This window comes from Vicugna pacos, chromosome 15, assembly GCF_048564905.1.
Source record: "Vicugna pacos chromosome 15, VicPac4, whole genome shotgun sequence".
NCBI lineage: Eukaryota > Metazoa > Chordata > Mammalia > Artiodactyla > Camelidae > Vicugna > Vicugna pacos.
The window spans coordinates 35,783,592-35,798,454 of NC_133001.1; the positions used below are offsets into that span (position 1 = coordinate 35,783,592).

General features: G+C 42.6%; 1 protein-coding gene across 3 annotated transcripts in view; it reads left to right on the forward strand.

The window, feature by feature from the left end:
* Positions 1-230: 230 nt before the first annotated feature.
* The window catches only part of FEZ2 (fasciculation and elongation protein zeta 2), a 51,776-nt gene continuing 37,143 nt past the window's right edge, over positions 231-14,863 (forward strand). For all 3 annotated transcript variants that reach the window (XR_012059124.1, XM_072937933.1, XM_006215533.4), the window contains exons 1-5: positions 231-512; positions 4,585-4,693; positions 10,773-10,889; positions 12,790-12,931; positions 13,968-14,236. Coding sequence is in view for 2 of the 3 variants with exons in the window: in XM_072937933.1 (XP_072794034.1) it covers positions 259-512; positions 4,585-4,693; positions 10,773-10,889; positions 12,790-12,931; positions 13,968-14,236 (891 nt within the window). In the remaining variant the exon portion in view is untranslated. The remainder of the gene's footprint in view (positions 513-4,584; positions 4,694-10,772; positions 10,890-12,789; positions 12,932-13,967; positions 14,237-14,863) is intronic.

The window sequence follows — 14,863 nt, forward strand, 5'->3', positions numbered from 1 at the left end:
AAGCTAAGACAAGCTGTTCTTGAATGATAGAGGCTGTAGGAAATGACTTAACACAGTTAAGGTTTTCCCTTGCACCAGGACCAGCGGTCAACTGCGAAGATTCAGGGAAAGGGAAGACGCGGAGGATGGGAGGCCCAGGACAGGTCCCTGCTGCGTATGGCGGGCGGGCGGGGTCTCGGCGGGGCGGGGCGGGGCTCCGGGGCGGGGCCAGACGGCGGGGCGGGGCCAGGGCGGGGTGCGCGCCTGCACCGGGCGGCGATGGCGGCGGACGGGGACTGGCAGGATTTCTATGAGTTCCAGGAGCCGGCCCGGAGCCTCCAGGACCAGGAGAACTGTAACGCGAGCCCCGAAGCCGGGGCAGGGCCGGGCGGGGGAGGCGACGGCTTCCCAGCGCTGGCCTGCAGCTTGGAGGAGAAGCTGAGCCTGTGTTTCCGCCCCTCGGGTCCGGCCGCTGAGCCCCCGAGGGCGGCCGTGCGGCCCATCACCGAGTGCAGCCTCCTGCAGGGGGACGAGTGAGTGCGGGCCCTGCCGGGAGCGGGCGGGAGCCTCCCCTGCCCCTCGTCCAGCCACTCGGTCCGCAGCCTTGGCGGGACTCCCGCCACAGACTCCTCCCCGCGCCCTCCTTCCTCCTCCATCAACTCCCTAGTCCCGCCCCTCCCTGTTCTCCCACCTCCTTGCTTGGGGCTTTCGGCCTCTGAGCGCCTGGTGATTTAAATCCCCTAGTCCCCTGCCCCCCATAAGCCCTTAAACCTCTACTCCTTCCTCGAAAACCACCTCGTGTTTGGTTTAGAGGGGAGTTTCCTTGTTCAGAGCCCCGTAGTTAGAGATAGTGCCTCCTCGGGCACATGTGTAGCCATTCATTCATTCAGCTAGCATTTATTAAGCTCCTGATAAGTGCCAGAGGCTGCTTTGCTCTGGGAATACCGAGATGACTGGACATTACCCCTCTCAAGCAGAGCCAACCTAAGGAGGGAGCTAGATTTGTAAACAAACATTAGTATGGGTGTGACAAACGCCCTAATGGATTATATGTGCAAAATATAGAAGATTTAAAAGGGCGTGTGTATGTTTGTCTGTGTGTAAGGAAAGACTTTGTAGAGAAAGAAATGTGAAAACTGTATCCTCATGGATGAGTGGGAGCTCGCCTAGCAGGTAAAGAAATGTACAGTATCCTAGCTCAAGGATATAGCACATGCAAAGGCACTGAGAAGTTGAAGCAGCATTTATGCTACAGGAATTTATTGGCTTTATCTGATAACCCAGGTAGAGTGCGAGCCCCCACAGAGGCAAAAACGAAAAGTTCTGGTTATAAACAGCGAGGATCTCCTAGTCTGCAGGGGAAACCAGTGCATAAACAGGTGATTATTACAGAATTATCTAAGGGCAATGATAGGAAGTTCACAGGGATTTATGAGAGTTAGGGGTATGGAGGGACAGAATCTATTTAACCAGACGGAACCCCAGTTGTAATTTGGTTAAGTAAGGTTGTAATTATGTGTCATGGTTTTACTCCAAAAAAAAAAAATACTAGGAGGAATGATGAGAGTGAGGGAATTTGAGAATATTGTAATGTAGGTGGAGAGGAGCCCTGGAGAGGCCAAGGGTGAAATTAATGGAGTAAATGCTGAGGTCGTGGGTTAGGGATGGGTTTTCAGAATATTGATGGAATAGAGATTAGAAGTTAGGGAAGACTTCTTGAGAGATGGAGAAAGATCCATGGGCATAGAAAGGCTACTCACCTGATGGTCTCCTTTCTCTCTGAATCAGAAGATTTATCAAGAAGAGGGGGTTGGGAATGGGGAGCCTGTAAACATGGCTTAGCAGTGGTTCAGGCCCAGCTGTGCTTAGAGATCATATCTTTACATTGGTACCTCTGTACAGTGTTCTGCCCAGACACACAAGGAAGAGCTTATGATGGGAAAGTAATATACACAGATAGGCATGCAGTCAGTGGCAAAAGAATGACATTTTAAAACGTCTGCTCCCAAAGAGAAGGTAGTGTTATACGTGTATGTAGATGTATTTACTTGGAATCACTAGACACAGGACATAACTTTGACTTTAAAATTATATTATACATTTGGGTTCATCAAGAGTAACTTCTCAAAGTAGATTACTAGTTTGTAGACAAATAGTTAAGATTCCCTATTTTTGCTTCACCTGTACTGTCTGAAAAGTAGTGTATCTTAGCCTTTGCTTAAATCTTAGGTTGATGTAAAACAAAAAAATTTTTGTTACTCTTGATAATGGTTCTTAGCAGATGATATGTTGGTGGTAATGCATCTTGCTTGATTTGAGAATGCATGAGAAATCTTTTCTGAGCAGGGGCTGCTCACCACTCTCAGTGCCCCTTTCTGTTGCAGACTTCTGCTCTCCATTGCTTGATAGAGTCCTTTCCTGCTCCTTTCACTAGAGAGAGTTGAGAATTCTCTGCTTAGATAGTGCCTTGCCTTAGGTCACTTTATTTCACTTCTGAGTCCCAGTTTTAGTTTTGGTTAAATACAGATTGTGCTTATCTATGCTAAGGCTTTACTCAAGAAAGTTCTGGTGCAGGATTCAACGTCAGCAGAACTTTGACCTCCTTTGGAAAATTGCCATCCTGCTAGATGTTTGTGACTGGTTGTAGTACTTTATGATAAGGATAAAAGCAGGTCATATCTTGACCGGAGAATTCTAGAAATCTTTTCCTTAACTCTGCCCTACTTCCTTCTAGCCACAGTTGATCTGACCTTGGTGGAGATAGAGGGCTGTGAATTGTCCTTCACTTTCTTGGGAGATCAGATTCACCCCACAGCCACTTCTCTTACATGAACTCTTCCATTACACTTGTCCTTTTATTCTAGCCTCACTTAAGATGAAGTTAACAAGCAGGCAAAACAAACCTCAAACTCTGGACTGTCTTCACCTGCTAGAATATCCTACTTGAGTTCCTGATCAGGGTTAGGTATATTGTCAGTTACTCAGTATTTGAAAAATCTTTTACCCAGGAAGATGTAGGCCAGAAACCAAGCAAGTTTAGCAATCCAGAACTGTTGTATCCAGTTTGAGCACATTGGCATCAGAAGAGATGATGATTCCAGCAGAGGGGAGAAGAGAAATGAACCATGCATATGGGAGATTTGCTGGGTAAATGAGCCAGTTTTCTAGAGCTTTTTGGGTTCACATTTTCACTGAGGCTAATGTGCATTCTGAAGCCAAACATCATTTTGGGATTTTATGTTTTTGGCATTTGTGGTCCCATTGCTGCTTCTCTTTAGCACCAAATCCCACTTCATTAAGTCAGTTTGTTGTTTCTCTATTTTAAAGCTTGCATTCTTATTTTTATGCCCCCGGTGGCCTTGTTTTTGTGTCCTCATGGCCTACACACTTGGAAAAAACCCCACCCAATTATTTAGTGGCTCATTCACAGCTAGATATCTATTACAAATGTTAGGGTTTTTTGTTTCCTTTATGACATCTATGTGTATATGACATCTATGTATACATCTCTGGCCATTAAGTAGCTTATATATAGTATTGAACTTTCCTTATCCTAATTAAACTTCATCTCTCTATATTTCTAAACTTTTTTTTTCATGGAATGTCCTGTTTTCTTTAATACTGATTATTACTTTGGGACAGGAACTGAATTTTGGTCATGAAATTGGAGTCTGTTGTCCCTATTTTGGTGTGGTTTGGGATTTTCCTCAGTATAACTCATTTGAATTAATGCTTAAAGTTATAGAGGTGGAAGGAACATCTGTTATTCTTGTCCAAGCTGCTCATTTTACAAAGTCCATCTAATACCTACAGAGGTTAAGGGACATGGCCAGAGACTCATTGTTTGAATGGAGACAAGATTCTGTTTTCTGAATTCCATTTTACCCTATTGTCTCGCGAAAATGCCGTTTGATAATCAGGAAGGGTAACTGCATTGGATATAACCTGTGCCTTTTATCATGAACTCCTTTTCTTTCCCTTTTCCTTTTACCTTCGTCTCAGCTTATTATATTATAAATTGGATATTAAACCTTAGTTTCTCATGGAGACTGAATTCTTTCTCCAGAAGGGAGAACAAACCTTTGGTTAGAAAGAGATTATTCACTCTGTAAAATAGTCTGTATGTTTGGAAGTTACAGAAGAAAAGTAAGTGTAAAATACAGTCTATTTACTACCTGTGTGGTTCTGGAAACATTACTTAACTTCCCTGTGCTTTATTTTTCTCATCTGTAAAGTGGGGATAATAATGGTTCTTCCTAATACTGTTTTGGGGCATTAAAAGAGTTAAAGTGTGTAAATTGCTCAGACTACATGTAAATTGCTTACCTAGTGCCTAGCACACAGTACAGTGGAAATGTTCGCTCTTGACTTCGGGGGAGTCTTCTCTTCTACTTCCCCTCAGGACTTGTCAGCCCCATAATATGGTTTTCCTTTAGTTTTATTTAGGAAGGTCTACTATGTTGATGTTTTTCTGAGAAACAATAGGCTTCCTGGTTTTTTCTTTGCTTTGATATTTTTTGTTTTCTCTAACTGTAGTACTAGATATTTGTTAAATAAAGGACGTATAGAATGTTAACTTTCACTGACTGTAGTTTTCTTTTTAAGGATTTGGAATGCCCTGACAGATAATTATGGACATGTAATGCCTGTAGACTGGAAGTCTTCCCATACTAGGACCTTGCATTTGCTTACTCTGAACCTCTCAGAAAAAGGGGTAAGTTAGGAATTGTACTAATTGTTTCTGAATAACTGAAAAGTAGCATTTCTGTTTAACCAAAGTTCTTTGAGTTGCTTATTGCCAAGCTTACGGCGATTGGAGTGGCTCTCTATTGCCATCTTGGCTCTGCTCCTGCTAACTTGCTAGTTCTTCCCTCCAGTTCTTCCCCGGCACACACTCACTTTTTTATGTTTAGGTAAATTTTCATCACCTATGCATGAACAGCAATGATCAGCCATTGTTTTCCAGCTTAAATAACATAATTTTGATGTGCTGAGAACACTGAGAACCCGTTTTTGATTTAATATATGGAGGGTACTGGAGTATCTACAGATTTAACTTTCTGGTGAATTTAATGACTTGCTGGACATGTTATCCCAAGACTGTGTATTCCTGTGAATATTGGGGAACCTTTAAAAGGCATTTCAATTCTTGGCTTTCTGATGTGTTCTTGGTTTACCATTGGAGGCTGCCAGGTATCTTAGGACTGTAAGTGAAGACACCTTGAGTGAGAAGTGTGGGCACATGTGATAGGACAGCAAGGGGGACAGAGGAGGGAAGAGAATTGCTTTAAGTGGAAAATCAGTGTTTAAAGCTGATGAGAAGTGTAGCCAGATATAAGTTTCAGGGCCTGACTATTTAAATTCTTCATCAAATAACAATGTAAACTCTTGCCAGATCTTTTGGCATGCTCTGCATTTCATTAAGTGCGTTTGTGTAATTACTGGGAATTCAATGCAGTAGGGCTGTCAGTATTTTAAATAGTATTGTTAATATTTTGTGAAATGATTTTCTTAAATACATGATTCAGAGAAGCTTGCTATCGAATATTTTCTAGTAAAATAAAGGATTCTGACTATATTTTAGTATTCTAGTAGGTATAGCATTTTATTGTTTGTTCCAGTTATTAATCCCTTTAAGCTGTTTTGCAGACTGACCTGACATACATTTAGGGAAAGGAATAAAAAAATACCTTATGCTCTGTCTTCTGTTTATTTTGATCCTAGCTATCATTCTGGACTTGGTTTAAGTTTCCCTTCCTCTCTGAAGCTTCCTATTACTGTTTTAGCCTTTGCTGATCTCATGGAATTATATAATTTTAGAGTTGGAAGGGACTTTAAAGGACACTTAATCCAACCTCTTACTTGGGGGGAGTCCCCACCTACACCATCTCTGACAGATGGTCATTTAGCCGTGGCCTAAATCCCCACACGGAAGGAAAATGCACTCCTCTCTGTGGGAATTGGTTACACTCGTTGGGGTGTGAAAATCTTAAGGGACTTAAAATCTGTCCCACAGAATTTAGCCCTCTAGTGTCCTGGGTGCTGGTCCATAGCACTCTGTCCCTGTCTCAAATCATTAGTGTATTCTCTTATTAATTATATGCTTCTGGGTCTGTCATTAGATTGACTTTCTGGTAGGTATCTTTGTATTTGTCTTTATTAACTACCACTGTGCCTGGGACATAGTGAGTACTAAGACTAGTGTTTGTTGAGTGAACAAATGAATAATCTCATCAGTGAGGATGTAAGGCCAGAGATCATGGTGGAAAGTTTTTTTTTTTTTTAATGTTTTCTATATTTAACATAGTGCTGAATCTGCAGTAGCCAATCAGTGAGTACTTTTTTGTTTGACATATTAAAAAATAGTACAGAAGAGATCCTTTCATGGTTTCAAAGAGAAATACGTTAACAGAGTGAATGGGACACTCTAATTCAGCTTCTTCAAATATTGTTCTTCAATTACCTCTTGGGACATCACTCCCTTTTTCTGCCTTTGACGGTTGTTTTCAGTGCCAGAGCAATGGTATAGCCAAGGGTAATGATTAGTAGTGACTTGGAGTTTAATACTAGTACTCTTTGTAAAAGCCTTACCTGGAAAACTCAGCGGATTAAAATGGACCCATGATCATCCAACATCTGTCTAACTTGACGCGACTACCCAGGTGATGAACGCCACTGAGAATGCTGTTCCTCAGGAATGGGTAGCGCACGCCAAATTCCTGAAGGACAAATGCACAACAAGGAACTAAGTAAGAAGCAACCATGTTATTCTTTTTTTTTAAATTATCCAAACTAGCACACTTTATTAATAATTATGCCAAGATAATGGATGTAGACCAGGACTTTCCCAGTCAAACTGGGATGCATGGCCACCTATTTATAATAGTACGTTGTCTTCCAGTATGACAAAAAGCTCTTAAAAAAAAAAAGATTGATTACTCTACCAGGGATTTTACACATTCGTTCCTGTGCCATCATGGTGGAGAGAAGCTGGGTAAAGACCTCACATCCTTTAATAGAATTAGTCACTTTCTCCTGAGGTGTTGAGACTAATTCTGATGAGCTCATCTATATTATTGGCAGCATTAATAACAGATTGGCTTGTATTGCAACCATGTTATTCTGTTAGGTAGCATGTAATTTTTTTTTTTAACCTGGGGAAGTTATTTACCATTGCCAACTGTGTGCTCTATTTTTTCCATAACTGGACTGAACTACCTTTGGGAAGCGTTCTTTAGATTATTCCAACTGTAAAACAGGGTCTATTTGAAATTGTTTGACACAGGGAGAAGAAATTTCTTTTGCATTAAGATGACTAAAACATTCAGGAACCCACAGTTCCCTAGATTTCAGATATTAATTTTTTTTTCATTGATGTTTAAGATGGCACACTTTGGGTCTTTTCTAGAGGAAGGCGACTAGTACATTCCAAATTCTTACATGCGCACATTTTTTCCACTTGAGGCAGCTTCAGTTTCATAGCGGGAAACAGAACCACAGCTCTGTATCTCAGCCTGGCACAGGAAGGAGTGATGGGAATGCTTGGCAAAGAGCAGGCATGTTGGTGCCGAGTGGGAGCGTGAATTATGACACCCGTGACAGCCAAGGTTAGTTTTCAAAGCCTGAAAGGGATTCCAGCCCTGAGCATATGCCATCTCTGTGGGGAATGGGCTTGGCTCCCTCTCTGGAAGGATGGTCTGGGATCATTATTTCTGTTGTCATGGAAATTTATTCTAATGGCTTATCGGTATCACTCATGTGTTTTGGCAATAGCTGCAAACCGGTTCTAAATCCAGTGCAGTTCTTGATCATGCTTATGTGATAGAAAGCTTCTAAATCACTTTCCTTTAGGAACATCTCCTGTGCCATATTCTTCTCTGGCCATGAGTATTTCTTTGGGGACAGAGACTTTGTTTAATGTACCTTTATACCTTGAAGAGTAGAAACAGGAAGAAGATTATAACATTTTCTTTAAGAGTAATTTAATTTTCTTTTTTTTTTGGTTAATGGGGAAGGTAATTAAGTTTATTTATTTATTTGTTTTTAAGTGGAGATACTGGGGATTGAACCCAGGACCTCGTGTGTGCTAAGCACACACACTACCACTGAGCTATACGCTCCCCTCTGTAAGAGTAATTTTAAAATTAAAACTTCCTCTTGTCTATCGGGGAGAAACGAAATAAACTATGGTTCCCAAGTAACAGCGTAGAATTGTGATTTTTGGGGGGTGTTGGAAGTTAAGGATCAATGAGTGTAGTTGTTAGGTTTACTCTATGTTATCCGTATACCCTTCTGGTCGTATGGCTGCACTTTTCATCTCCACTTTTACAGTCTTGGAACCAAACATCCTCTCTCATCAAGAGCCAAGTCTCTTGGCTTTTCTCCTTTCTTATTAACAGGATAACTGTCTAGTTTAAAAAGCTAAAGTAAAGCTCTGGGACTTAACATGAAGAAGCAGCCTCTGCCCTACTTACCTTGTCATCCTTGGTTTCCACTCACCAGAGGCCAGCATCTTGAACTACTTCAGCTGTTTGTTCCAGCAGAGGACATTCTCCTGTCATTTTACTTGACTTTACCCTTAGGGTAATAATCGCCTTTTTGTGGTTGATTTAGGTTATCATTGGCTCACTAATTCAACCTCAGAGCCATAAAACTCATTTTAGTCAGTGAAACACGCTAGATAATCTGTGGATCTCTTTTCTTTCTCTCTGTCTTGCTTTTCTTGATTCCTTCCGCAGTAACGGTTCTAATCTGAACTAGTTACTCTCTAGTTGAGCTTCACAGCCATCATTCTGGGAACTTCACATCACCATCATTACAAGAGTTCCTTTCATCTCTTCTTGTGTTAGATCCTATGTCTGCTTCCTTTTTCATTTTCCTCCTGGTTTCAATGGAGCATATTCTGCAGTACCTTCTTGAAAAAGGGTGCATGAAAGGTAGTCTTTGAGAACTTGAGTGTTTGAAAATGTCTTTATTCTCACCCCTCCCCTAATAGTTTAGATGGATATGTGAATCTAGGGTACCATTTTTCAAAACATGGCAGTTACATTAATTTTCTGCTTCTGTTATTTGAATTCCCAACAGCAACATTTTGATTTCTGATCCTTTTAATGTGATGGTTTCCTTTTCTCTCAAAGCTTTTAGGTTCCGCCCTCAACAGTGTTCTGAAATTTCATGATATGTCAAAGGCCGTGTGCAGGCCTTTTCCTAGCCTGATGGTGCAGTGAGAAAGGTGAGAAGGATGAGGAGGTGTGTCACGACGGTGGTGTAGCATGGTGTCGCAGTGTGTGGTCCGGATAAAGCCTGGGGTGCTGACGTGGCTCCTCTCCCAGCCTGATGTTAGGAGAGGCAGCACCCCAGCAGTTTTCTTTGCACTGCTCACCTGCAGGTGTCTTACTCTGCGGGCTGTGTTCACCATCAAACTTTGGATATGTGAGGAATGAGGGAGGCAGTAGGGACCTCCCTCTATCCAGTTGTATCTTCAGTTTCGTGTATATTCTCTGCGCTGGTAAATAATTTTCCCAGGTCAAACATTATTTTCTAAATTATATACCATCTGATGGAAACATACAGTTGCTTCTTGCATAGTTCTTGTTGCCCATTTGTTCTTTGGGAACTCCACGTGTGCCACTCCTTCTGAGGAACAGAGTCTTAATTTCAGTTCTGCTCATCGTCTGGATGGTCATGTCATGACAGATAGGTGTAGTATAGAAGACCACTTGTCTATTTTAATCTGCTGAGTTTTCCAGGGTAGGCCTTCAGAGTTAGTAAACTCTAGGTCGTTATTATGGGGGCTGTTAATGTTGGTTGGGGCAGGTTAAAGGACACCACGGTGTGGTGTGATGCCCCAGGGGCGGCAACAGCAAGCGGCCCACCCGGCCTTGAAGAGAGGTAAAGAGAGGAAGAGGCCACCAGACCTGGAGAGAGTGCAGTAGGGCAGAGGTCAGCTGGATAGGAGCTGCAGCCTTTGGAAATCTGGTAAAGGAGACGGCAGAGTAAATGCGCAGTCCTCACGCTCTCACCTTCCAGTCTCCTGCTAGCGTCTACCAGTGCTGTCAACCCAACTGGAAGCCAGAAGTCAAGGGCATCCTTTGATGTAGTTCATAAAGGTCCGCCTCCTGGGGCACCTACTAGGGAGGAAACTGGCAGTGAGGCAAAGGGAAAATCTCCAGCATGGTTAGGTTTAAAGATATTTTTGGAGCCTAGAATTACTCTTCTTTTTGGAAGAAGGGGTAGATACTCACCTGGATGGCTAAGCAGGATCCTTGTGGACAGGTCCCGTCTGGCCAGGGAGTTGATTATTTATCTTTCACTCTGTTAGAAGTTAGTTTGTGAGTAATCAACTTTATGTTTTCTGTGGAATTTTAACATATGCCAATCTTACTATTAGATCGTTAATTTAATAACATTTGCTGCTAACCCTGCCTGTTCCCCACCCCCCCATCTCCATTTGCTGTAATTCCATACAACTTACTAACAAACACCATGTATCTTTGTACTTCTAGACGCTCTTCCCCGTGGAGTAAACAGCTAAGTGTGTGTCTGTATCAGACAATAGGGGAGGCGTGCAGCACCTTAGCAATTTCATATTCATTCCACAGTCCTCTCATTTCTGTTTGAGATGAATATGCAGAGCACCTCACCCCCAGCCTGTACAGAGCAGCTGTTGTAACATCTCCACTTTAAAGCTCCTGGCAGAAGCATGCTTTCCTGTGCAGCCTCCTTCACCCAGACACTTTGACTGTTGTGATCAGAATGTCCTGCTTTTCACCCTGGGTATTTTTTGTTTTTAGATGAGTGACAGCCTGTTCTTTGATACCTCGGATGACGAGGAGCTGAGAGAACAGCTGGATATGCACTCAATCATCGTCTCCTGTGTCAACGACGAGCCCCTCTTCACTGCAGACCAGGTACCGGGGAGAACCCATCAACGAAGGGAGGGAACCCTGAGCTAAGAAGCGATTTTTGATTGTGGCCCTAAGTGATGGGTTGTTGGAATTTACTTTTTCCTGCACTTTCTGGTTATATAGGCTTAACAATTAGCTCCTGAGGAAAGAAGAAAGTATATGTAATCTGAAGCAGATGGACTGTGTTAGCTGGGAAGATTTTTTTCAATATATGCAATTTTCCAAGATAAGCAGTGTTAAAACAGTACAGTGGGTTACTAAAGGAGGGTTATTGCCTACACTGGAATCAGAAAAAAATACCATGAATTTTCTTCTTTCCTTAGATTTAGCCAGACATGGGCAAACTGTATCTTTACGTAAATATCTAGTTTTTCTAAAACTTATGTGAAAAAGCATTAGCACTTATTAGAAGTCCATGTTGTGCACCCAGAGAGAAGTGAGCTTTATTCCTGTGGAATGCTCTAATAATGTCAACCCTGTATTCATCTGAAACCAGTTGAGTCAGCATTCTCATTTTCTGAATACTCTTCCCACTTGTGCTGTATTGTCAAAACGTGGTGCGAGAACTTCTTCCTGAAATCAAGTGTTCCATGGCTGCTGGGACTGTGAGTTCTACCACACTGTATTTTTAGGCTGGAAAGATGAGGTCAGTAAAGATACATTATGGCAAGGTTGGGAGGTTAAAAATGTGTCATTTTGATGCTCCTTAGTCATATTTGTGGTTGAATAGTCCTAACCTTGGAAAGCACATGGTGCTTATAAAGCACGATAGTAAGTTAGAGGGCTGAAGGTGGTAGAGCCTGATTTTCCAGGGGAAGATGTGACCCTGGGCATTTGTTGTCTCCTCCGTAATCTGCCCAAAAGCCATAAGCTAACCCTGTTTTTAAGACTGAAACAGAGTCTGTAGCCTCTTTCAGTGTCTCATTTTCCTTTTTAAAATGCCTATTTTGAACTCTTCTTACTGGTTAACTCAACCTCCACTCCAAGTTTACGTCTGTTTTCACTTAGTACAAATGTTACACGTTAAGCTTGCTGATTCATATCGTATTTTTTTCTAATAGTTTTTTAAAAACTCTTAGGTCCAGAGTAATTCTTCTAGTTTTCCTTAAAATTTCACTGAGTTCTATGTTCTTCTTAATTTTTGGAATCTGTAACAGGGCAAGAAACTGCTGTAAGATTTGAGCAACCCAGTGTGTGACAGTAGATCATTGATTCAAAGGCAGATACGTTTCTGAAATTGTCTTGCTTTCATGCAGCTTTTTTTGTTTTGAGTTTCTACATATAAGGTCATTTTTTAATACCCACTTATCTCTCATTGAATTAATATATGAAATTCTTTGTCTGCTGTTGAAGGAAAATTTTGCTGCCATAGAGGTAGTATCTTGCTTTGCATGTAAGTTTTGTACACTGTTGTATTTTCTAAACTTTGTGTCAATTTCATTACGTAGCTTTAGACTGAGCACTTGCACGTGGTATATGGTAAACTTTCTGTCACCGGCTTCTTTTTAAGTATAGCTAGGATCTGGTTCTGACATGTGTGAAGTAGCTCATACGTGCATTTGTGGCACCATTTCTTGGACATCACAAGAGCTGATAGCGTCTACTGAATCGGGATGGACTTTTTTTTTTTTTTTGGTACCCCACGTGGGACACGAAGTGATGGACCTATTACATCATGTTCTGTTTTATTTTGCATTTAGTTATGTTGTAAATTTTGGGGGGATACACCATGTGTACTCTTACAAATCAAACTAACGATGACTCAACACCCACGTGTGCACGCTGTTGGTTAATGGAGGATTTAGCGTACTTCTACTCTGGCTGCTTCCGGTGAGGGCTGCTCTGCAGACGGATGTTTTCTCCTGTGTTCACTTGATTAACAGTGGTTTGTGTGTTTTGGAAGGTGATTGAAGAAATTGAAGAAATGATGCAGGAGTCACCAGACCCAGAAGACGATGAAACGCCCACCCAGTCAGATCGGCTTTCAATGCTTTCCCAGGAAATTCAGACTCTTAAGAGGTCTAGCACAAGCAGTTACGAAGAGAGTAAGAAACCTGACTCAGATCGGGGCTCTGTGTGCTCTCGTGTGCCGCACCCACGTAGCGGGACGGTCTCCAGGAGTCTGCCTCTCGCAGGCTGGGTTGCACGTCCCTCCCCTGCCTCTCACTAGTACTGGGGCATAGCCAGGCAGGCCGTTGCTCAGGGGCCGCGTCATACTCATCTTTGCCTCCTTTGTCTGCCTGGGCGGCTGTAACAGTACCGCAGGCTGGGTGGCTTCCACCATGGAGATGTGTTTCCTCACAGTTCTGGAGGCTGGAAGTTCGAGATCAAAGTGTCAGCAGGTCTGATTTCTTCTGAGGCCTCTTCTCTGTCCTCATGTGGACTTTCTGTGTGTTCCTATGTCCTAATCTTATTTTTAAGGGCATTGGTCACATTGGATTAGGGCCCACCCTACCAGCTTCATTTTAACATAGTGATCTCTTTAAAGACACTGTCTCCAAATCTGGACGTATTCTGAGGTGCTGGGAGTTAGGACTTGAACAATGTCCTGTCTCGCGTAAAGGGAAGTGCTGAGGAAAAACTGAAATGCGGCTTCAGGGAATATTCTTCCCTTTCATCTGCCCAATCCTCAATAAAATTACACGTTGGGGGCATATGTGATTAACCACGTACTTAGTGCAATTCTTTCAAATTGACTTCTCTCTTCACAAGTGTCCCAGAACCCTGCTACGTTGCTTGCGATTTCTCGTCAGCAAGTAGTTTCTGAACTCTCTCTCTGCTATTGTTTGTTGTTCTTGCATGAGCCTTTTCAGTCTTGATTGAAGTACCATTCATGGAATTATTGTTTTTTAGACAAGTGAAACATTTTGTTATGCTTTTCTTCTCAGCCGTTTGAGACGTAACTTTGCCCACCTACCTCTACTCAGACCTGCCCACCAGGAGTTTGAGGATTCTGAGAAGACCACAAAAAGTTTAATTGCTTAGAATATGATCTTTTGCTCTTTGGCATTGAACACCTCGTTGTGCTGCCTTGAAGCATTTTGGTCTTAGTGCCTGCTGTGCTCTGCTTTTTGGCTATAGGGGTGAAAAGGCTGTCAGTGTCGGAATTAAATGAACTGCTGGAAGAAATTGAGACGGCCATCAAGGAGTACTCTGAAGAGCTGGTGCAGCAGCTGGCCCTGCGAGATGAACTGGAGTTTGAAAAGGAAGTGAAAAACAGCTTTATCTCTGTTCTCATTGAAGTGCAAAACAAGCAGAAAGAGCACAAAGAAACAGCCAAAAAGAAAAAGAAGCTCAAGAACGGCAGCTCTCAGAATGGGAAGAACGAGAGAAGTCACATGCCCGGCACAGTAAGTGACGTTTCGCAGGCAGCATCGCCTGGTGGAGTCGGCCTCCATGGCCACCCCAGCGGCCGCGGGCGGGGCCTGCGCGCGCAGGAGCGGGAGGGACAGGGCTCTCACCAGAGAGCTGAAGGGATTCTGTTCAGGAATACCGCGGTGCTCTGCTCCTTCCCAAAGGGGTTTTCTTGGTGAGGGAAAAATGGGTAGCCGGATATTTCAATACTGAAATCTTTAGGAGGAAAGTAAGTGGAAGGAAGAGGGAGAAAAATGAGGATGTTTTAAAGAAAAGAAGCTCTAGCAGGTGACCATGTCAATACATCAAAATGTTAATAAGAGGTTATTTATGTCTTTATGTTTGGGCGGTGGCACATGAATGGTATGGTTCTTATTTTTGCATATCTCTTATGAGTTGTACAGTAAAAAATGGGATGCATTTAGACATAGCCGAACTGAGCTGAGCCTAAAAGCACAGGTTGACTTGTGAACAGTTTCCTCCTGACTTATCAGTGAAGTTGGAATATGAGGAAGCTAGAGGCAGTTATGTGACGTCCACCATTTGGCCTAGTAGTTGGCAGACAAGAATATCACTGATTGGAGCAAACATTACTGATTGGTGAGAACAGTTTTAGAGTATGC